Source organism: Dendrobates tinctorius, unplaced genomic scaffold (assembly GCF_039654945.1).
Source record: "Dendrobates tinctorius isolate UK_male_01 unplaced genomic scaffold, ASM3965494v1 ptg000117l, whole genome shotgun sequence".
NCBI classification, from domain to species: domain Eukaryota; kingdom Metazoa; phylum Chordata; class Amphibia; order Anura; family Dendrobatidae; genus Dendrobates; species Dendrobates tinctorius.
Genome location: NW_027361785.1, coordinates 6,413,858 through 6,436,043, shown reverse-complemented (window position 1 = coordinate 6,436,043; position 22,186 = coordinate 6,413,858). Strand labels below are relative to the sequence as shown.

The following is a 22,186-nucleotide window of genomic DNA, read 5'->3' as shown; positions in this document are numbered from 1 at the left end:
CACAAAATTATTTTTAGCCCAAATGAATTAAAGTAATTAAAAACAAAAAATCCCAGAATGAAGACAATCCCTTTAACCCCTTCATGACCCAGCCTATTTTGAACTTAATGACCTGGCCATTTTTTTAAATTCTGACCAGTGTCCCTTTATGAGGTATTAACTCAGGAACGCTTCAACGCATCCTAGCAATTCTGAGACTGTTTTTTCGTGACATATTGGGCTTCATGTTAGTGGTAAATTTAGGTCGATAATTTTTGTGTTTATTTGTGAAAAAAACTTAAGTTTGGCGAAAATTTCGCAATTTTCAAATTTTGAATTTTTATTCTGTTATGTGACACAAAATAGTTAATAAATAACATTTCCCACATGTTTACTTTACATCAGCACAATTTTGGAAACAAAATTTTTTTTTGTTAGGAAGTTAATATGGTTAAAAGTTGATCAGCGATTTCTCATTTTTACTACAAAATTTACAAAACCTTTTTTTTTTTTTTTTTTTTGGACCACCACCACACATTTGAAGTCACTTTGAGGGGTTTATATGGCAGAAAATACCAAAAAGTGACACCATTCTAAAAACTGCACCCCTCAAGCTACTCAAAACTACATTCAAGAAGATTATTAACCCTTCAGGTGCTTCACAGGATCTAAAGCAACATGGAAGGCAAAAATGGACATTTTAATTTTTCCAACAAAAACTGTCTGTTAACATCAGTTTTTTCATTTTCAAAATGGATCCTAAAGTTTGTTGGGCAATTTCTCCTGAGTACACCGATACCTCATATGTGGTCATAAACCACTGTTTGGGCACACGGCAGGGCTCAGAAGGGAAGGAGCGCCATTTGACTTTTTGAATGGAAAATATGCTGGAATATTTAGCGGTTGCCATGTCGCGTTTGGAGAGCTCCTGTGTGCCTAAATATTGGCGCTCCCCCACAAGTGACCCCATTTTGGAAACTAGACCCTCCAAGGAACTTATCTAGATGCATAGTGAGCACTTTGAACCCCCAGGTGCTTCACAAATTGATCCGTAAAAAAAAAAAAAAAAAAAGTACTTTTTTTCACAAAAATTTTCTTTTAGCCTCAGTTTTTTCATTTTCACATGGGCATCGGGATAAAATGGGTACTAAAATTTGTTGGGCAATTTTTCCCGAGTACGCCGATACCTCATATGTGGTCATAAACCACTGTTTGGGCGCACGGCAGGGCCCGCAAGGGAAGGAGCGCCATTTGACCTTTTGAATGGAAAATTAGCTCCAATCGTTAGTCGGGGCCGGGGCACTATTATAGCCGCTTTTCTCAATAACCATAGAGGTGACTGGACCAGCGCCGGCCCCTCTCCCCCAACTGTGACTCAAACCCGAACGCTGCTGGGGTGAATCAAGTTAATTTTATCCCCGCAGCGTTCTGCTAAGTGCGGGAGCTGGGCAGCTTGATAATGCTATTAACCCCTTCATGACATTTGAAGTACTATACCGTCCATGTGCCCTAGGACTTAATGCCCATGGACGGTATAGTACATCATGTGCGATCAGCCGCGCTCACGGGGGGAAACGCGGCTGATTGTGGCCGGGTGTTAGCTGATTCTCACAGCTGACACCCGGCACTAAGTGCCAGGAGCGGTCACGGACCGCTAGCGACACTTTAACCCCCAGAACACTGTGATCAAACATGATCGCAGCGTTCCGGGGAGCAGGCAGAGGGGCTGTCAGTTCTGACAGTCCCTCTGGATCAGAGACCCTGCGTCATGACGCGGGGTCACGATCGCTGCCATGGAGACTCAATGTCGTCATGACAACATCCGGGTCTCCAGGGCTGAGAGACTTCCTGTCATGTGCAGCGCATGTCAGGAAGTCTCAGGTTAGTGTTATAGAAGCTGCAAAGCTGACAACTTCTATAGCATGCAGATCTGCATGCTATATTAGCGATCAGCCTGCAAAAAGGGAGAGTCCCATAGTGGCACACAGTGTAAAAGTAAGAATTAAATTAAAAATATGTTTTAAATAATTGTAAAAATAATTTTAAATTTTTTTTTAAAAAATCAATACTTAAAAAATATTTAAATAAAAAAAATATATAAACAATAAAAGTACACATTTAGTATCGCCGTGTCCGTAACAACCCAACCTATAAAACTGTCCCACTACTTAACCCCTTTAGTGAACACCGCAAAAAAAATGCTTTATTGTCATACTGCCGAACAAAAAGTGTAATAACACACTATCAAAAAGACGGATATAAATAAACTTGGTACCGCTAAAAACGTCATTTTGTCCCGCAAAAAACAAGCAGCCAAACAGCTCCATCACCAGAAAAATAAAAAGTTATAGCTCTTAGAATAAATGGATGCAAAAATAATTATTTTTATATAAAATAGTTTTTATTGTATAAAAGCACCAAACATAAAAAAATGATATGAATGAGGTATCGCTGTAATCGTACTGACCCGAAGAATAAAACTGCTTTATCAATTTTATCACACGCGGAAGAGTATAAACGCCCCCCCCACCCCCAAAAGAAATTCATAAATTGTTGGTTTTGCTCATTCTGCCTCCCAAAAATCGGTATAAAAAGCGATCAAAATGTGGGGATGCAAAAACTATTTTTTGCAATAAAAAGCATCTTTTAGGCTATGGGTCCACGTAGCGTTTTAAAACGCACAATGATAACCGGACTCCTTCCCAGAAATCGAGCGATTTTGCCACGATTTTCTCAAGCACTTTCCAAGAGATTTAGGCTATGTGCCCACGTAGCGTTTTAAAACGCTCACTAAAAACCGGACTCCTTCCCAGAAATCGCGCGGTTTTTTCCGCGCGATTTCACCGCGATTTTCGCATGCGATATTCAAGCACTTTCCAAGCGATTTGAAGCATCGCTTGGAAAGTGATTGACAGGTTGGTCACACTCGTCAAACATAGTGTTTCACAAGTGTGACCAGGTTTTTACTATTGAGGCTGCCTATGCATCAATAGTAAAAGAAAGAATGTTAAAATGCTAAAAAAAAAAAAAAAAAAAAAAAAAAAAAAAATCGGGGTATATTTACCTTCCGGCGTCCCGCGCTGCATTCCCGGGCCACAGCGTTCCCAGTAATGCCTTGCGAGACCTGTGATGACGTAGTCTCGCGTTACTACAGCGATCTCGCGAGACCGCTAGAGTCACGCGAGACTACGTCATTACAGGTCCTTGCCGCAAGGCATTACTGGGAACGCTGAGGCCGGGAATGCAGCGCGGGACACCGGAAGGTAAATATACCCCGATTTTTTATTCTTGTTTTTACAGGGGTATGGTAACCAGGGCCTGGAGGACAGTCTCCTCTCCTCCACACCGTGGGTTCCAACCGCACATGAGACGCTTAACTTCCCGCATGGTGGGCATAGCCATATGCGGGAAGTAAGCGATTCTCATGCATTCCTATGGGTGCGGAATCGCGGCAATTCTTTGCGATTCCGCACAAAAGAATGAGCATGCTGCGATTTTTTCCGCGATGCAATTCCGCCGCGGAAAAAAGCGCAGCATTAGCACATCATGTGCGGAATGCCATAGGAATGCATGGGGGCGTTCAGTACACGATTTTTAAACGTTTTCGCGCCGAAAATCGCGGCAAAACGCTTAAAAATCGCTACGTGGGCACACAGCCTTAAAGCATCGCTTGGAAAGTGATTGACAGGTTGGTCACACTCGTCAAACATAGTGTTTGACAAGTGTGACCAGCTTTTTACTATTGAGGCTGCCTATGCGGCATCAATAGTAAAAGATAAAATGTTAAAAACGATTAAAAAAAAAAAAAAAATAGGGATATTTACCTTCCGACGTCCCGCGCTGCCATCCCGGGCCTCAGCGTTCCCAGTAATGCCTTGCGAGACCTGTGATGACGTTGGTCTCGCGTTACTATAGCGATCTCGCGAGACCGCTAGAGTCACGCGACTACGTCATCACAGGTCCTTGCCGCAAGGCATTACTGGGAACGCTGAGGCCCGGGATGGCAGCGCGGGACGTCGGAAGGTAAATATACCCCGATTTTTTTATTCTTTTTTTTTTTTACAGGGGTATGGTACCCAGGGCCTGGAGGACAGTCTCCTCTTTTCCACACCGTGGGTACCAACCGCACATGAGACGCTTAACTTCCCGCATGGTGGGCATAGCCACATGCGGGAAGTAAGCGATTCTCATGCATTCCTATGGGTGCGGAATCGCGGCAATTCTTTGCGATTCCGCACAAAAGAATGATCATGCTGCGTTTTTTTCCGGCGATGCGATTCCGCCAGGGAAAAAAGCGCAGCATTAGCACAGCATGTGCGGAATGCCATAGGAATGCATGGGGTGCGTCATGTACAAGATTTTTAAATGTTTTCGCAGCGTTTTCGCGCCGAAAATCGCAGCAAAAACTCTTAAAAATCGCATCGTGGGCACACAGCCTTAGCGTGTGACAGCTGCCAAACATAAAAACCCACTACAAATAGTAAATCATAGCCCCCCTTATCACCCGCTTAGTTAGGGAAAAATGATAAAATAAATGTATTTATTTCCATTTTCCCATTAGGGCTAGGGCTAGGGCTATACTTAGGGTTAGGGGTAAAGTTAAGAATACAGCTACGGTTAGGAATAGGGTTGGGTTTGTGGTTAGGGTTGGGATGGGGTTAGAGTTGAAGTTAGAATTGGGGGGATTCCACTGTTTGGGCACATCAGGGGCTATCCAAACGTAACATGGCGTCTGATCTCAATTCCAGCCAATTTTGCATTGAAAAGTCAAATGGTGCTCCATCCCTTCCGAGCTCTGCCATGCGCCCAAACAGTGGTTTACCTACATATATTGGGTATCAGTGTACTCAGGACAAATTGTACAACTACTTTTGGGGTCCAATTTCTCCTGTTACCCTTGGTAAAATAAAACAAATTGGATATGAATTAAAAAAAAAATTTTGAAAAAAGTTAAATGTTCATTTTTTTTTTTTAACATTCCAAAAATTCCTGTGAAGCACCTGAAAGGTTAATAAACCATTTTAATGTGCTTTTGAGCACCTTGAGGAGTGCAGTTTTTAGAAAGGTGTCACTTTTGGGTATTTTCTATCATATAGACCCTTCAAAGTGACTTCAAATGTGATGTGATCCCTAAATAAAATGGTTTTGTAAAAATGAGAAATCGCTGGTCAACTTTTAACCCTTATAACTTCCTAACAAAAAAAAAAAAAATGTTGGTTCCAAAATTGTGCTGATGTAAAGTAGACATATGGGAAATGTTATTTATTAAGTATTTTGTGTGATATATCTCTGTGATTTAAGGGCATGAAAATTCAAAGTTAGAAAATTGCGAAAATTTTCGCCAAATTTCCGTTTATTCACAAAAAAAAAGCAAGTCATATCAAAGAAATTTTACCACTATCATGAAGTGCAATATGTCACGAGAAAACAATGTCAGAATCACCGGGATCCTCATAAAGGGACAGTGGTCAGAATTGTAAAAATTGGCCCAGTTATTAACATGCAAACCACCCTTGGGGGTAAAGGGGTTAACCTGAGTGGTTGACACCTTTTAATGTCTAAAGGCCCTTTTACATTTAGCGATGCACCAGTGATCCGACCAGCGATACGACCCGGTCAGGATCGCTGGTGCATCGCTAAATGATCGCTAGTGAGCTTTCATACAGAAAGATCTCATAGCGATGCAGCAGCGACGCAGCGCACGATACTTACCATTCAACACAGCGATCCTGACGTCCTCCCGCCCGCGTCCAGCGTCGCTCGTCTCACACAGCAGGAAGCAGACGACGAGAAATGGAGCCGCGCGATCAGCGATGGACAGCGGGGGAGCCGGTCGGAGGTAAGTATCACCACATCGCGATATCGCTAGCAATATCGCTAAGACGTCACAAAACCAGTGACGTTTTAGCGATATTGCTAGCGATATCGCTATGTGTAAAACCCCCTTAACTGAAAAGATGGTAACAAACTGCAAGCTTTTGAGACCACTCAAGTCTCTTCATCAGGCAAAGACTAATACAAAATCTGAAGAATCACATATTGATACAATAACACAGCACAGAAATAATGCAATAGATAAGACAAGTGACGTGAAGCAGAACTATCATTAACCCCTTCATGACCAAGCCTATTTTGACCTTAATGACCAGGCCATTTTTTGCAATTCTGACCAGTGTCCCTTTATGAGGTAATAACTCAGGAACGCTTCAACGGATCCTAGCGATTCTGAGATTGTTTTTTCCTGACATATTGGGCTTCATGTTGGTGGTAAATTTAGGTCGATAATTTTTGCGTTCATTTGTGAAAAAAAATCAGAAATTTGGCGAAAATTTAGAAAATTTCAAATTTTGAATTTTTTTTCTGTTAAACCAGAGAGATATGTGACACAAAATAGTTACTAAATAACATATCCCACATGTCTACTTTACATCAGCACAATTTTGGAAACAAAATATTTTTTGTTAGGAAGTTATAAGGGTTAAAAGTTGACCAGCGATTTCTCATTTTTACAATAAAATTTACAAAACCATTTTTTTTTTTTTTAGGGACCACCTCACATTTGAAGTCACTTTGAGGGGTCTATATGGCAGAAAATACCCAAAAGTGACACCATTCTAAAAACTGCACCCCTCAAGCTACTCAAAACTACATTCAAGAAGATTATTAACCCTTCAGGTGTTTCACAGGAACTAAAGCAACGTGGAAAGAAAAAATGGACATTTTAATTTTTCCAACAAAAATTTTCTTTTAGCATCAATTTTTTTTCATTTTCACATGGGCAACAGGATAAAATGGATACTAAAATTTGTTGGGCAATTTCTCCTGAGTACACCGATACCTCATATGTGGTCATAAACCACTGTTTGGGCGCACGGCAGGGCTCAGAAGGGAAAGAGCACCATTTGACTTTTTGAATGGAAAATATGCTGGAATATTTAGCGGTTGCCATGTCACGTTTGGAGAGCCCCTGTGTGCATAAACATTGGAGCTCCTCCACAAGTGACCCCATTTTAGAAACTAGACCCCCCAAGGAACTTATCTAGATGCATAGTGATCACTTTGAACCCCCAGGTACTTCACAAATTGATCTGTTAAAAAAAAAAAAAAAAAGTACTTTTTTTTCACAAAAATTCTTTTAGCCTCAGTTTTTTCATTTTCACATGGGTAACAGGATAAAATGGATCCTAAAATTTGTTAAAAAATTTCTCCTGAGTACACCGATACCTCATATGTGGTCATAAACCACTGTTTGAGCGCACGGCAGGGTCCGGAAGGGAAGGAGCACCATTTGACTTTTTGAATGGAAAATTAGCTCCAATCGTTATCGGACACCATGTCGCGTTTGGAGAGCCCCTGTGTGCTTAAACATTGGAGCTCCCCCTCAAATGACCCCATTTTGGAAACTAGACCCCCTAAGGAACTTCTCTAGATGCATAATGAGCACTCTGAACCCCCAAGTGCTTCACAAAAGTTTATAACGCAGAGCCATGAAAATAAAAAATATTTTTTTCCCCTCAAAAAATTTTTTAGTGCGCAATTTTTTATTTTCACAAGGGTAGCAGGATATATTGGACCCCAAAAGTTGTTGTACAGTTTGTCCTGAGTACGCTGGTGCCCCATATATGGGGGGAACCATTGTTTGGGCACACATAAGGGCTCGGAATGGAAGTAGTGACGTTTTGAAATGCAGACTTTGATGGAATGGTCTGCGGTCGTCATTACGTTTGCAGAGCCCCTGATGTGCCTAAACAATAGAAACCCCCAACAAGTGACCCCATTTTGGAAACTAGCCCTCCCAAGGAACTTATCTAGATGCCTGGTGAGCACTTTGAACCCCCTAGTGCTTCACAGAAGTTTATAACGCAGAGACATGAAAATAAAAAAATAAAAAAACTTTTCCACAAAAATATTTTTTTAGCCCACAATTTATTTTCCCAAGGGTACCAGGAGAAATTAGACCCCCAAAGTTGTTGTGCAATTTTTCCTGAGTACGCTGATACCCCATATGTTGGGGTAAACCACTGTTTGGGCACACGTCGGGGCTTGGAAGGGAGGGAGCACCGTTTAACTTTTTGAACGCAAAATTGGCTGGAATCAATGGTTGCACCATTTCACGTTTGGAGACCCCCTGATGTGCCTAAACAGTGGAAACCCCTCAATTCTAACTTCAACCCTAACCCCAACACACCCCTAACCCTAATCCCAACCCTAACCCTCTTTCCAACCCTAACCCTCTTTCCAACCCTAACCCTCTTTCCAACCCTAACCCTCTTTCCAACCCTAACCCTCTTTCCAACCCTAATGGAAAAATAAAAATCATTTCTTTATTTTATTAGTTGATACTGCCTATGGAGGTGATAAACGGGGGGTTTATTTACATTTCATTCTATTTTGATCACTGTGAAAGTGATCAAAATGAATGAATGGAAATTGGAGCCGGCGGTCGCACTGCGCATGCGCCCGCCATTTTCCAATATGGCGGCGCCCATGGTCCGGGACCGCGGGACACCGGGAGCCATAACGGCACTCGGTGAGTACCGGGAGGTGGGAGGGGGGGCAATCAAAAGCCGGGGGGAGCGGAGGGGGGAGATGATGACAGCGGCGGCATATCGCCGCTGTCATTCAGGGGCAGATGGCCCCGTTAACGGGTGTGGGGGGGGTCAGATCGCTGTCACCAGCCATGTCCGATGCTACAGCAATATTACTATCGCTCTGATTGGCTGTTAAAAGTGAAACAGCCAGAGTGATCGTAGTCACGTGGGGGCGAAGCCACGCCCCCTATGCTGAAGAACAAAGCCCCCTGTATCTGCGGGTCGGGTGACCTTTCAGTGACCTAGGTCACCCGACCCACAGGGGGCTTTAAAGTCATGACGCCACATAGGCGTCACTAGTCAGATTTGCACCAGTTTTCATGATGCCTATGTGGCGTCATTGGTCGTGAAGGGGTTAAGGGAGGGATGAACTGTTTTGGCCATAAACAATGGAACAGTTCATAGGTAAGGAGTGTGAAAGTTTTATTGTCCCTTGATTGGGGTCCGGTTCTGTGTTGTGGTGCCCCCACAAGGTCTGAGGAGCAAATTCCGTAGGCTTCTTTTACACTTGCCGTGTTTTTGCGGTCCCCATTGTGGAAGTGAGAATTCATCCTTGTTCTCAGTTTTTTCCAGGTCTCCCCCACATACAGACCCCCAGTTGGACATTTAGCACAAATAATTAAGTACACCACATTAGATGTGATGCAGCTGAACGTACCTGGGATCTTGTAGTCCTGATGTGAATTGGGAATCTTTATCTTGTCCATGGTCATTATAAATGGACAGGTTTTACATTTTTTTCTGGTTGCAAGGAAAGGTTCCTGCACCTGTTGGAGAGGACAGGGAGCTTCTGACAATGATGCTTCTTAGATTTGGGGGCTGCCTAAAACACAGTAGTGGGGGGGGTTTTTCTGGTAAAATGGATTGTAATCGGGCATCTTTTTGCAATAAAGGTTGTAATTTCCGTGCAGCTCCCCTTAGCGCCTCCAGATTGATTGTAGGTGACTACTACAGGTACCCTGTCATTTTCTTCTTTAGCTTTGTAATGTAGGAGATGATGATAGCTCTGCTTCACGTCACTGTGCTGTGTCGTGTATAAATGTGATTCTTTGGATTATGTATTAGTCTAGCCTGATGAAGAGACCTCAGTAGCAGGGCTGTGGAGTCGGTAAGCCAAACCTGCGACTCCGACTCCTCAATTTCCCTTACACGACTCCGACTCCGACATATATTGCTTATATTTAAGTGAAAAATGTATTGTAGTACAATGTGAACATCAGACATTTAATCATTTCTATGATCCAATAATCAAGATATTTAGATAGAACATAATATCTATTTATTGGAATACAACTTTAGAACACAAAAAACTAATAAATTGTAAATATGTAATACACTGTATACATGTACATGTATACTGTACAGACCAAAGTTTGGACACACCTTCTCATTCAAAGAGTTTTCTTTATTTTCATGACTATGAAACTTGTAGATTCATTCTGAAGGCATCAAAACAATGAATTAACACATGTGGAATTATATAATTAAAGTGTGAAACAACTGAAAATATGTCTTATATTCTAGATTCTTCAAAGTAGCCACTTTTGCTTTGATTGCTGCTTTGCACACTCTTGGCATTCTCTTGATGAGCTTCAAGTGGTAGTCACCAGAAATGGTCTTCCAACAGTCTTGAAGGAGTTCCCAGAGTTGCTTAGCACTTGTTGGCCCTTTTGCCTTCACTCTGCGGTCCAGCTCACGCCAAACCATCTCGATTGGGTTCAGGTCTGGTGACTGTGGAGGCCAGGTCATCTGGCGTAGCACCCCATCACTCTCCTTCTTGGTCAAATAGCCCTTACACAGCCTGGAGGTGTGTTTGAGGCCATTGTCCTGTTGAAAAATAAATGATGGTCTAACTCAGGGGTCCTCAAACTACGGCCCGCGGGCCACATGCGGCCCGCCAAGGACTTTTATCCGGCCCCCCGCCAGGCTGACATTGAACTTATGAACTGCACTGCAGTTCAATGCCGGCGGGCCCTGTAATCGCGGGCGGGACGAGGCGCCGAGGAAAGGCGTTACGCAGCCCTCCGTATGCAGCAATGCACAGTGCACACAGACGGCGTGATTGTCATCACGCCGCCTGCGCGGCCTGATGACTTCACGCCGCCTGCGCGGCCTGATGACGTCACGCCGCCTGCGCGGCCTGATGACGTCACGCCGCCTGCGCGGCCTGATGACGTCACGCCGCCTGCGCGGCCTGATGACGTCACGCCGCCTGCGCGGCCTGATGATGTCACGCCGCCTGTGTGCCTGTGCAGGAAGAAGACTGAGATGAGCGGGCGCCTCTTCAGAGCAGCGGGGGATATAGGTGAGTTTTTTTTTTTTTTTTAACGCCGGGTCCTATTGGGGTCATTTACCTGCCTAATGGGGACATTTACCTGCCTAATGGGGACATTTACCTGCCTAATGGGGACATTTACCTGCCTAATGGGGACATGTGCTGCCTAATGGGGACATGTGCTGCCTAATGGGGACATGTGCTGCCTAATGGGAACCTGTGCTGCCTAATGGGAACCTGTGCTGCCTAATGGGAACCTGTGCTGCCTAATGGGAACCTGTGCTGCCTAATGGGAACCTGTGCTGCCTAATGGGAACCTGTGCTGCCTAATGGGGACCTGTGCTGCCTAATGGGGACCTGTGCTGCCTAATGGGGACCTGTGCTGCCTATTGGGGACATTTACCTGCCTATTGGGGACATTTACCTGCCTATTGGGGACATTTACCTGCCTATTGGGGACATTTACCTGCCTATTGGGGACCTGTGCTGCCTAATGGGGACATTTACCTGCCTATTGGGGACCTGTGCTGCCTATTGGGGACATTTACCTGCCTAATGGGGACCTGTGCTGCCTATTGGGGACATTTATCTGCCTAATGGGGACATCTGCCTGCCTATTGGGGACTTGTGCTGCCTAATGGGGACATTTACCTGCCTAATGGGGACTGTGCTGCCTATTGGGGACCTGTGCTGCCTAATGGGGACTGTGCTGCCTATTGGGGACATTTACCTGCCTATTGGGGACCTGTGCTGCCTAATGGGGACCTGTGCTGCCTAATGGGGACCTGTGCTGCCTAATGGGGACATTTACCTGCCTATTGGGGACCTGTGCTGCCTAATGGGGACCTGTGCTGCATATTGGGGACATTTACCTGCCTATTGGGGACCTGTGCTGCCTAATGGGGACCTGTGCTGCCTAATGGGGACATTTACCTGCCTATTGGGGACCTGTGCTGCCTAATGGGGACCTGTGCTGCCTATTGGGGACATTTACCTGCCTAATGGGGACATTTACCTGCCTATGGGGGACCTGTGCTGCCTATTGGGGACATTTACCTGCCTATTGGGGACATTTACCTGCCTATTGGGGACATTTACCTGCCTATTGGGGACATTTACCTGCCTATTGGGGACATTTACCTGCCTATTGGGGACCTATGCTGCCTATTGGGGACATTTACCTGTCTATTGGGGACCTGTGCTGCTTATTGGTGACCTGTGCTATCTATTGGGGACATTTACCTGCCTTTTAGGGACCAATGCTGCCTATTGGGGATTCTTGCACCACACCAGTCTGAGCCTGAGGTAAAAGTGGAGTTCCACCAATATGGGCACTGGTGAGGCTGCATTGATGGGCACTGATCAGGCTGCATTGATGGGCACTGATCAGGCTGCATTGATGGGCACTGATCAGGCTGCATTGATGGGCACTGATCAGGCTGCATTGATGGGCACTGATCAGGCTGCGCTGAAGGGCACTGATCAGGCTGCGCTGAAGGGCACTGATCAGGCTACGCTGATGGGCACTGATCAGGCTGCATTGATGGGCACTGATCAGGCTGCATTGATGGGCACTGATCAGGCTGCATTGATGGGCACTGATCAGGCCGCATTGATGGGCACTGATCAGGCCGCATTGATGGGCAGTGGAGTCTCTATGTCTCTGTGTGGGAAATTTTATTGCTGGTATATTGTTTTTGTAGCGCTGTATATATGTTGGTATTTTACTAATAGCAATTTTGAATCCCTAGGAAACAATGATATCAAGAAAGAGAAAAAATTGACTCGAAGTGTAGGATATTCGAAGAACCCAAAAAATCGGTAAGTTTTATGATTTAACTTCATTTTTAATATTGTATTTGTTCCTATTTTTGTTTTATTACCTCTAAATAAGATATGTGCAGTGTGCACAGGAATTTATTCATAATTTTTTTTAAACTATATTCCGGCCCTCCAATGGTCCGAGGGGCCGTGATCTGGCCCCCTGTTTAAAAAGTTTGAGGACCCCTGGTCTAACTAAACACAAACCGGATGGAATAGCATGCCGCTGCAAGATGCTGTGGTAGCCATGCTGGTTCAGTATGCCTTCAATTTTGAATAAATCCCCAACAGTGTCACCAGCAAAGCACCCCCACACCATCACACCTCTTTCTCCATGCTTCATGGTGGGAACCAGGCATGTAGAGTCCATCCGTTCACCTTTTCTGCGTCGCACACAAAGACATGGTGGTTGGAACCAAAGATCTCAAATTTGGACTCATCAGACCAAAGAACAGATTTCCACTGGTCTAATGTCCATTCCTTGTGTTCTCTAGCCCAAACAAGTCTCTTCTGCTTGTTGCTTGTCCTTAGCAGTGGTTTCCTAGCAGCTATTTTACCATGAAGGCCTGCTGCACAAAGTCTCCTCTTAACAGTTGTTGTAGAGATGTGTCTGCTGCTAGAACTCTGTGTGGCATTAACCTGATCTCTATTCTGAGCTGCTGTTAACCTGCGATTTCTGAGGCTGGTGACTAGGATGAACTTATCCTCCGCAGCAGAGGTGACTCTTGGTCTTCCTTTCCTGGGGCGGTCCTCATGTGAGCCAGGTTCTTTGTAGCGCTTGATGGTTTTTGCCAATGCACTTGGGGACACTTTCAAAGTTTTCCCAATTTTTCTGACTGACTAACCTTCATTTCTTAAAGTAATGATGGCCACTCGTTTTTCTTTACTCAGCTGCTTTTTTCTTGCCATAATACAAATTCTAACAGTCTATTCAGTAGGACTATCACCTGTGTATCCACCAGACTTCTGCACAACACAACTGATGGTCCCAACCTCATTTATAAGGCAAGAAATCCCACTTATTAAACCTGACAGGGCACACCTGTGAAGTGAAAACCATTTCTGGTGACTACCTCTTGAAGCTCATCAAGAGAATGCCAAGAGTGTGCAAAGCAGAAATCAAAGCAAAAGGTGGCTACTTTGAAGAACCTTGAATATAAGACATACAGTATTTTCAGTTGTTTCACACTTTTTTGTTAATTATATAATTCCACATGTGTTAATTCATAGTTTTGATGCCTTCAGAGTGAATCTACAATTTTCATAGTCATGAAAATAAAGAAAACGCTTTGATTGAGAAGGTGTGTCCAAACTTTTGGTCTGTACTGTGATATATATATATATATACACATACACACATACTATGACTTATCTTGGCTAAGATAAAGCCTAGATCCTCAGGCTACATTCACACTATGGGCGTAGCCAGGATCAAACCTGGGGGGGGGGGGCAGAACCTCATACTGTTCCGCAGAATTTCATACTGCACACCTCAGCTGCTGCAGAACCTCATACTTCACACCCCTACACTTGAAAATAAAGCCTGCACCTTAAGAAGATGTGGTGATAAATGCAGTCTATTTATTCCAACTATCAGTTGATGTTACTGAAGACGAGCAATTCCTGTCCTGGGCGTCCTTTTGGGCGGCTATGAGGTGTACCTGACTGGTGCTAAAAAAAGGAGTGTTAGTCTGTGTGCTATCCGGCTTTCATTCTTTTTGGTACAGATATGATATGGATAGACAGATATGGATAAATGGATATATAGATAGAGCAGATTTCTAATCTGCTTTTGCTATTGAAAACATTATGAGCTCAAAAACCTTTCAGGTGATGCGGTTTTTTTTTTTAAAAGCTGATCTGCTTTTGCAACTGAAAAACATATCTTCAAAAAATGCAGGAAAAACGCTGTGTGTGAATGTAGCCTTAGGTCAGAAATAGAACAGTCATTTTATAGGACATTTCATAACTTTCCCAAATTCCTATGAAAAAATATTCAGCATATTCTGCATTGAACTACTGTACCCAACTTATATATTTTAGGAGTCGGAGTCAGTCCATTTTATACAGACTCCAACTCCGACTCCACCAAAATGAGCACCGACTCCGACTCCACAGCCCTGCTCAGTAGTCTCGAAAGCTTGCAATTTGTTACCATCTTTTCAGTTAGCCATTAAAAGGTATCAACCACTGAGGACTCTCAATTCTGAATATTTTTCTATCTACTGGCTAACACGGTACAAAGATATACATCTTATGTCGGTTATCCATGTTATGTAAATAAAAGCTTATAACCTGACGTTAAATTCATCCATTGGCTGTATAAATTATTCTTTTGAAAACTGAAACCCTCCGAAATGTGGTTTAGGTTAAGAGAATAAATTGGCATCAATGCAGAAATATTGATCATTTAATGGACACAGAATGGTCAGATTTTGACAAGACAAAAGTTTTGTCGCCCACAGAAAGTAATGTGATATTCAAACAAATAATTAACTTAAAATACAAATATATGTTGCATAACATTGGTGAATTAAGTTGTGGTGCTATTAGAGTCAAACTTAATATTTTGTGTGACTTCCATGAGCTTGAAGGACTGCATCCATGCGGTTCAACAATGATTCATACAATTTATTAATGAAGGCATCAGGAATAGCAAAGAATGCAGTCTCACATGCCTCCCAGAGTTCATCTAGATTCTTTGGTTTTGTCTTCCAAGCTTCCGCTTTCATCCTACCCCAAACATGCTCAATGATGTTCATGTCTGGTGACTGGGCTGGCCCAGTCCTTGAGCACCTTGATCTTTTTTGCCTGGAGGAACTTTGTTGTAGAGATGGATGTATGAGATGGAGCACCATCCTGCTGCAGAATTTGACCCCTTTTATGATTTGGAATAAGAGGTAGCTAATACTTCTTGATATTTTAGGCTATTGATATTGCCTTCCACCTTGCAAATGTGCCGCACACCCCCATACTGAATGTAACCCCAGACCATGATCTTTCCACCACCAAATTTAACTTTTTTCTGAGTGTATTTTGGATCCATGCGGGCTCCAGTAGGTCTCCTGCAGTACTTGCGGCATCTGTGGTGTAATTCTACTGAAGATTCATCAGAGAAATCCACCTTCTGCCACTTTTCCAGCGTCGATCTGTTTAGCAGGCTGTGGGACTTCAAAAATGCCACACGGATTTTTATTTGCCTTTTGGCACCGATTCGACCATGGAGACCATTTCGAGACAAAATCCTACAAATTGTTCTAGTTGACACAGGGACTTGAGGTGACCAGGCTTGTTGGAGCTATGCTGGAGTGGAAGAGGGGCTTGCTTTGGATTTTCTAACCAACAAACGTTCCTCCTGAGCAGTTGTCTTGCGGGGTCTGCCGGACCTGGGCTTGTCAAACACATCTCCAGTCTCTTCGAATCTTTTTTTTTTAATTTTTTGTACTTTACGCAAAGACACATTAAAGGTGCCAGCCACCTCTGCAGTGGATCTGGTCTTCAGCCCCTTGATAATCCAGGCTTTGGTAGCAGGATGGATTTTTGGCATGTTGTCAGAGCTCAAGTTGCAGCTCAAGTGAAGGTCTGGGGTGCTGGGCTTCGTTTTATACACACCCACTAATAAACCGATCATTTACTGAGCACAGATGAGAATGTAAACTAGGATTGGGTGCATTATATGACCAGGCTACAAAACTTTTGTCTTGCCAAAATCTGACCATTCATGTCCATTAAATGATCAATATTTCTGCATTGATGCCAATTTATTTTCTTAACCTAAACCACATTTCGGAGGGTTTCAGCTTTCAAAAGAATAATATACAACCAATGGATGAATGTAACATCAGGTTATAAGCTTTTATTTACATAACATGGATGAGCAACATAACTTGTCAGGGAGTGTATTCACCTCTAGCAGCGTTGACGCTCGCGTTTCCGGGACTAGCATGCAGTTGTTCTGACACGTGAGCCCAGCGCCCATTCAGTGCTAGCATCACTCTCCCCACCACCAGACGCATCTGTAAGCAAGAGGAAGCATCAAGCAGGCAGGGAGAGTGACGCCAGCACTCACTGGGCGCAGGGCTCCCATGTCATAACTACTACACGAGAGCCCTGGGAACGCGAGTGCCGACACTAATAGAACGGCGCTGAAACTGAAAGGGAGTATAAGTTTATATTTTCACTAGATGTGTGCCCGATGCCATCGCATCGGGAGGGCAGTAACATCACGATGGGAGCAGATTTGTGGAGCTGGGGGTGGCGGCCCACCCACTTCCGTGCAGTCACAACCTGCAGGAAAGACGGTGTTTTGCGGCCTGTGCTGGAGATGGTGTGCGGCACCACCAGAGGATGGCTGCACCCAATCTCCAGCACAGGCCTCAAGCCGCGGTCTTTCCTGCCGACTGTGAGTGCACGGAGGTGGGTGGGCAGCAAGTGGCGGGATCCGGCGCGTGTAGTCAGGCGGTGGGTCCTGGCGGGGGGTCCAGCAGCGGCATCCCTCTCATTACACCCCACTCGTTATACTCCTTTCACTGCCTTGTGATCGCAGCGGCGGCCGGGATCAGAGCGGCACCGGGGGTCCAAGCAGCGGCTGGGATAGCAGCTGCAACCTGGATCCGAGCGCGGTCGGGATCGCAGTTGCGTCCTGGATCCGAGCGCGGTCAGGATCGCAGCTGTGTCCTGGATCCGAGTGGCATCACTTGGGCGTTCCAAAATGGCGGTCAGCGTACTTCCGGTGCAGCGCAGTGGATTGTGGGATTCGGGGACACCCAGACGGAAGTGGATGACAGACAATTTAAGGCAATTATATATATAGATGGGCGGAAAACATTCGGATCGAGAAGGGTTTGTCCCAGTGGACAGCTCATTTAATGCAAGTTACTGATAAGGGAATAGTGGGCAGTACTAGGAAAGCAATTTTATTTCAAATCCTATTAGCTTTCACTAATAAATATCACCAGGCAATAAATATGAGGCCACTAGAAAATGTCTACAGAATTCTAGAAACCAGTCCTAGTAAAGTCTATGCACTGATTATACATCCTTTTTTAATCATATGTGAACAATCGTTGTGTTTTTCAGTGTGCTGGACCCAATTTTTCCAATCCTGGTTACATCTGTTATTCACGTAGGTTTAAAAAAAAAAAAAATCATAGCTTCACCCTCCCATCAAACATTAAAATACGGATAGAACACTGTTGACACTCAGGTGCTATCCGCTTTTTTTATTTTTCCACAATGCCATTGACTTGCGTCTGGAAAATACGGGTCAACGTTGGCCTTTTTTTTTTTTTTTGGGGGGGGGTGGAAATGGGGAAGTGGTCTGCAAGAAAAAAGAAACAGATGCAATAGGACTGATCTATTCTTAAAAATTATGTATAGCGCACGTACCAAAAAAAGTTATGGGTAAACCTGTCCTAACTGAACATATGGACCAGCGCTCACTCCTGTCTACAATAGAACACTGGGGATCCAACGTGCACATTAGTGGTCAGTGATCTGACTGATCTAGCACTGCATGTGGACTTGCTGCTCAGAATCAAAAAGCCAGTGTCTCCTCCGCACAATCATAAACAACATTTTCTTTTTGTTATTTTAGGTCACACATAATCCCTGAATAAAAGCATCACACAAGAAATGGTGAACAGATATGTACTAGTTGAAGAAATATCATGTTCTGTATTTACACTGACCCATGTCTCCATTGTTACAGCTTAAAAACAAAGTGTTAACCTGATCCTTCAGTGATTGCATATGCCCACATTCTGCAACCCTTGAAAGTATGATATCAAGAAATAGGGGCGAGCTGGAATCTAATACGACTGCAGGGATCAGACTTTGTTTATACTTTGTAACCATGGAGACACATTACAGCTAACATATAGGAACTGAAAACTGACCACAAGGTTTTACCACAAATCAGAGCAGTTTTTATGTTTTTATGTTTTTAACGGCTGTGTAAATCTGCTACCTACGAACTGAGGCTTAGGAGCTGTACTCATAATAGGATACTTTATATTAGCTAATTTTCTCAAGTTAGATGTTTTGGGGCAAAACTAATGTTCTGACAGGAAACCCAGAATATTACACAAAAGGCATTTAATTGTGAATGCCCTCAATGTTATCAGGTGGAGTCTAACCACTAAAATAAGATCTGTTCCTTTACATGAGCAGACGTCTGGCCCATCTACTATGTGATCGTCTAATTCGGTCTGTCTGTCATGGAAATCCCGCGTCGCGCCCGGCCTGGCTCGACCAATCAGCAACAGGCGCAGTCCGGCCACAAACTGGCACGGCCTTTGAACGACGCACGCCACCACTACCGTCAGGAGATCTGCGGCGCTAGCCGCTGATCTCCCGATGGTTGCCGCGGGTCATCTCCTGCCGCACGGAGGTCAGCAGCGCCGCAGCCAGGAGATGACCGGCGCAGCGCTCAATGTGCGGATGGCACTCAGGGTCCGGAGGAGAAGAGACTCTCCTCCAGGCCCTTGGTACCATAAACCTGTAAAAAATAGAAATAAAAAATAGTGATATACTCACCTTCCGATAGCTCCCGATCTCCTGTCCACGCGCCTGGCATCTTCCAGTCCCAGTAATACTTTGCGCGAAAGACCGCTGATGACGTCGTGCTCTCGTGAGAGTGACGTCATCTCCGGTCCTTTGCGCTAAGCATTACTGGGACCGGAAGATGCCGGGTGCGTGGACAGGAGATCGGGGGCTATCGGAAGGTGAGTATATCTTTATGCAACGGAAATCCTGCGTGCAGAGCACTGTGCCCTCCCGATGGGATAGCATCGGGCCTCCATCTAGTAGTAATATAAATGGCCAATAGACGAGCACAAAAGCCACAATGTACAGTGTAAGCTGCATGTGTGGGGAGCAGAAAAGCCTGGTTCCAGGATGGAGGGTGCAAATGAGGGTCGGCTTTCCCCTCACAATATTATCTGTGGGTCATCTCACAGACCTGTGTGGAACAACGGTCTGATGAATGGGAAACCTGTGTAACGTCAGGAAGAAGGGGCTGTCTGGGCGAAAAGAAGTGAAAGAATGAGGAAATCACCGCGCTCTCTATGGTCACCACTGCAGCCAACCACCTACCGCTCTCTCTATGGCCACCACTGCAGCCAACCACCGCTCTATGGCCACCACTGCAGCCAACCACCGCTCTCTCCATGGCCACTACCAACCACCTACCGATCTCTATGGCCACCACTGCAGCCAACCACCGCTCTCTCTATGGCCACCACTGCAGCCAACCACCGCTCTCTCTATGGCCACCACTGCAGCCAACCACCGCTCTCTTCATGGCCACCACTGCAGCCAACCACCGCTCTCTTCATGGCCACCACTGCAGCCAACCACCGCTCTCTTCATGGCCACCACTGCAGCCAACCACCGCTCTCTTCATGGCCACCACTGCAGCCAACCACCGCTCTCTCTATGGCCACCACTGCAGCCAACCACCGCTCTCTTCATGGCCACCACTGCAGCCAACCACCGCTCTCTTCATGGCCACCACTGCAGCCAACCACCGCTCTCTTCATGGCCACCACTGCAGCCAACCACCGCTCTCTCTATGGCCACCACTGCAGCCAACCACCGCTCTCTTCATGGCCACCACTGCAGCCAACCACCGCTCTCTTCATGGCCACCACTGCAGCCAACCACCGCTCTCTCTATGGCCACCACTGCAGCCAACCACCGCTCTCTTCATGGCCACCACTGCAGCCAACCACCGCTCTCTTCATGGCCACCACTGCAGCCAACCACCGCTCTCTCTATGGCCACCACTGCAGCCAACCACCGCTCTCTTCATGGCCACCACTGCAGCCAACCACCGCTCTCTTCATGGCCACCACTGCAGCCAACCACCGCTCTCTTCATGGCCACCACTGCAGCCAACCACCGCTCTCTCTATGGCCACCACTGCAGCCAACCACCGCTCTCTTCATGGCCACCACTGCAGCCAACCACCGCTCTCTTCATGGCCACCACTGCAGCCAACCACCGCTCTCTCTATGGCCACCACTGCAGCCAACCACCGCTCTCTTCATGGCCACCACTGCAGCCAACCACCGCTCTCTTCATGGCCACCACTGCAGCCAACCACCGCTCTCTTCATGGCCACTGCCAACCACCTACCAATCTCTATGGCCACCACTGCAGCCAACCACCGCTCTCTCTATGGCCACAAGAAATGACTGTGCCCTATACACTGTAGCAGTACTCAGGAGGTGAGGGCACATTCATACATCTGCTGCTATTAGCCAACCCTTATAAGCCCCTCACAGCCCATCGCTGTCTATACCTGAGAGGCCCCTGTAGGAGCCTGCACTCAGCACTGACACAAGTGTCCTCCATGGCAGGAGCCACAACACAGACCATGGGGTAAGAAGCCATCTCCATCACCACAGTGAGCGGCCTCCACCTGTCACGTCGTATAATGCATGTGAAGACATGACGGGGCCGGCACCATGCAGTTCCGGAGGGCTGGATGCCGACTGCGTGCGCGGTGAGGAGGGACTCACCTCACGGGGAGAAGCCGCGCCGCTCTGGACGCTGTCGATGTATTTCTGGATTTCAGGCTTGCTGCGCCTCATCTTCACGGTGCGCCTCCACACGCGGCCCTTACGAGCCTCGCACAGCTGAGAAAACTTCCCGGATGGCGCTCACGCAGAACTGGCGGCTAAGCGGAAGTGACGTCACAGAGTCGTTTCCTTCTATTTCCAAGGGAAACCTCACAGCCATAGAAAAGAAAGTGATAAAACGTGCTGAGCGTGGTGACGTCACCGCCTGAACGCGTTCTCTCCCACGAGCGCTCCGGCGTCCACCTATCACGTGATTCCTAGGGCAGATGTTGGAGCAGCGTGTGTGGCTGCAGCTCACTGGTCACCCTCATTCTCTGTACTGACCCTCGCAAGAGCGTCGTGCCCACCTCTCATCCCCCAGGAGCGGGTGGTACATGGTGGCCAGGGCTGCTTGTGTGCTCGCACCACCGGCTCCTGGGGGCCCCACACCTCAGTGAGTCTTCAAACGCTTCAGGGTATGTTCACATGGGGCCTTGTGTTTTACAGTTGCAGCAAAATTAGATTTGTAAAACGTCATGTGCATTTTTCTGTGTTTTTGTGTTTTTTTTCCCTAGTGCTTTTTTATATTTTTGCTCATTATTTATTTTACTTCCTTAAATAGTGCCATTGACTCCACAGCACGTTCCCAACATTTCCAGCCCTGTCCCCATTGGGGATCACAGTATCGGTTCCCTATCACTATGGCTTAGGATTTTGAAATTCAGTGGTTCAGATGTATTCCTGGAAAAGTCTGTGTTTGGGGATCTGTGCTCAAACAGTAGGTGTTCAGTACGGCCCCCAAAGTTCGGGTTCGCCCATCTCCAGTCACAGAAGAAGAAGTAAGCAGGCTCCTTGCATCTTCTCGCCCAACCACTTGCACCAGTGACCCATTTCCGTCACATCTCCTCCAGTCGCTTTCCCCTGCTGTCACCCCTCACCTAACTAAAATATTTAAC

General features: G+C 45.8%; 1 protein-coding gene across 2 annotated transcripts in view; it reads right to left on the bottom strand.

The window, feature by feature from the left end:
* LOC141101413 (E3 SUMO-protein ligase RanBP2-like) overlaps positions 1 to 21,360 on the bottom strand; it is a 197,446-nt gene extending 176,086 nt beyond the window's left edge. The window contains exon 1 of one of the 2 annotated variants that reach the window (XM_073590495.1): positions 21,192 to 21,360. In XM_073590495.1, coding sequence (XP_073446596.1) covers positions 21,192 to 21,263 — 72 coding nt within the window. In that variant the 5' untranslated portion in view covers positions 21,264 to 21,360. The remainder of the gene's footprint in view (positions 1 to 21,191) is intronic. The other variant, XM_073590494.1, reaches the window with a different exon arrangement.
* Between the last annotated feature and the right edge of the window lie 826 nt (positions 21,361 to 22,186).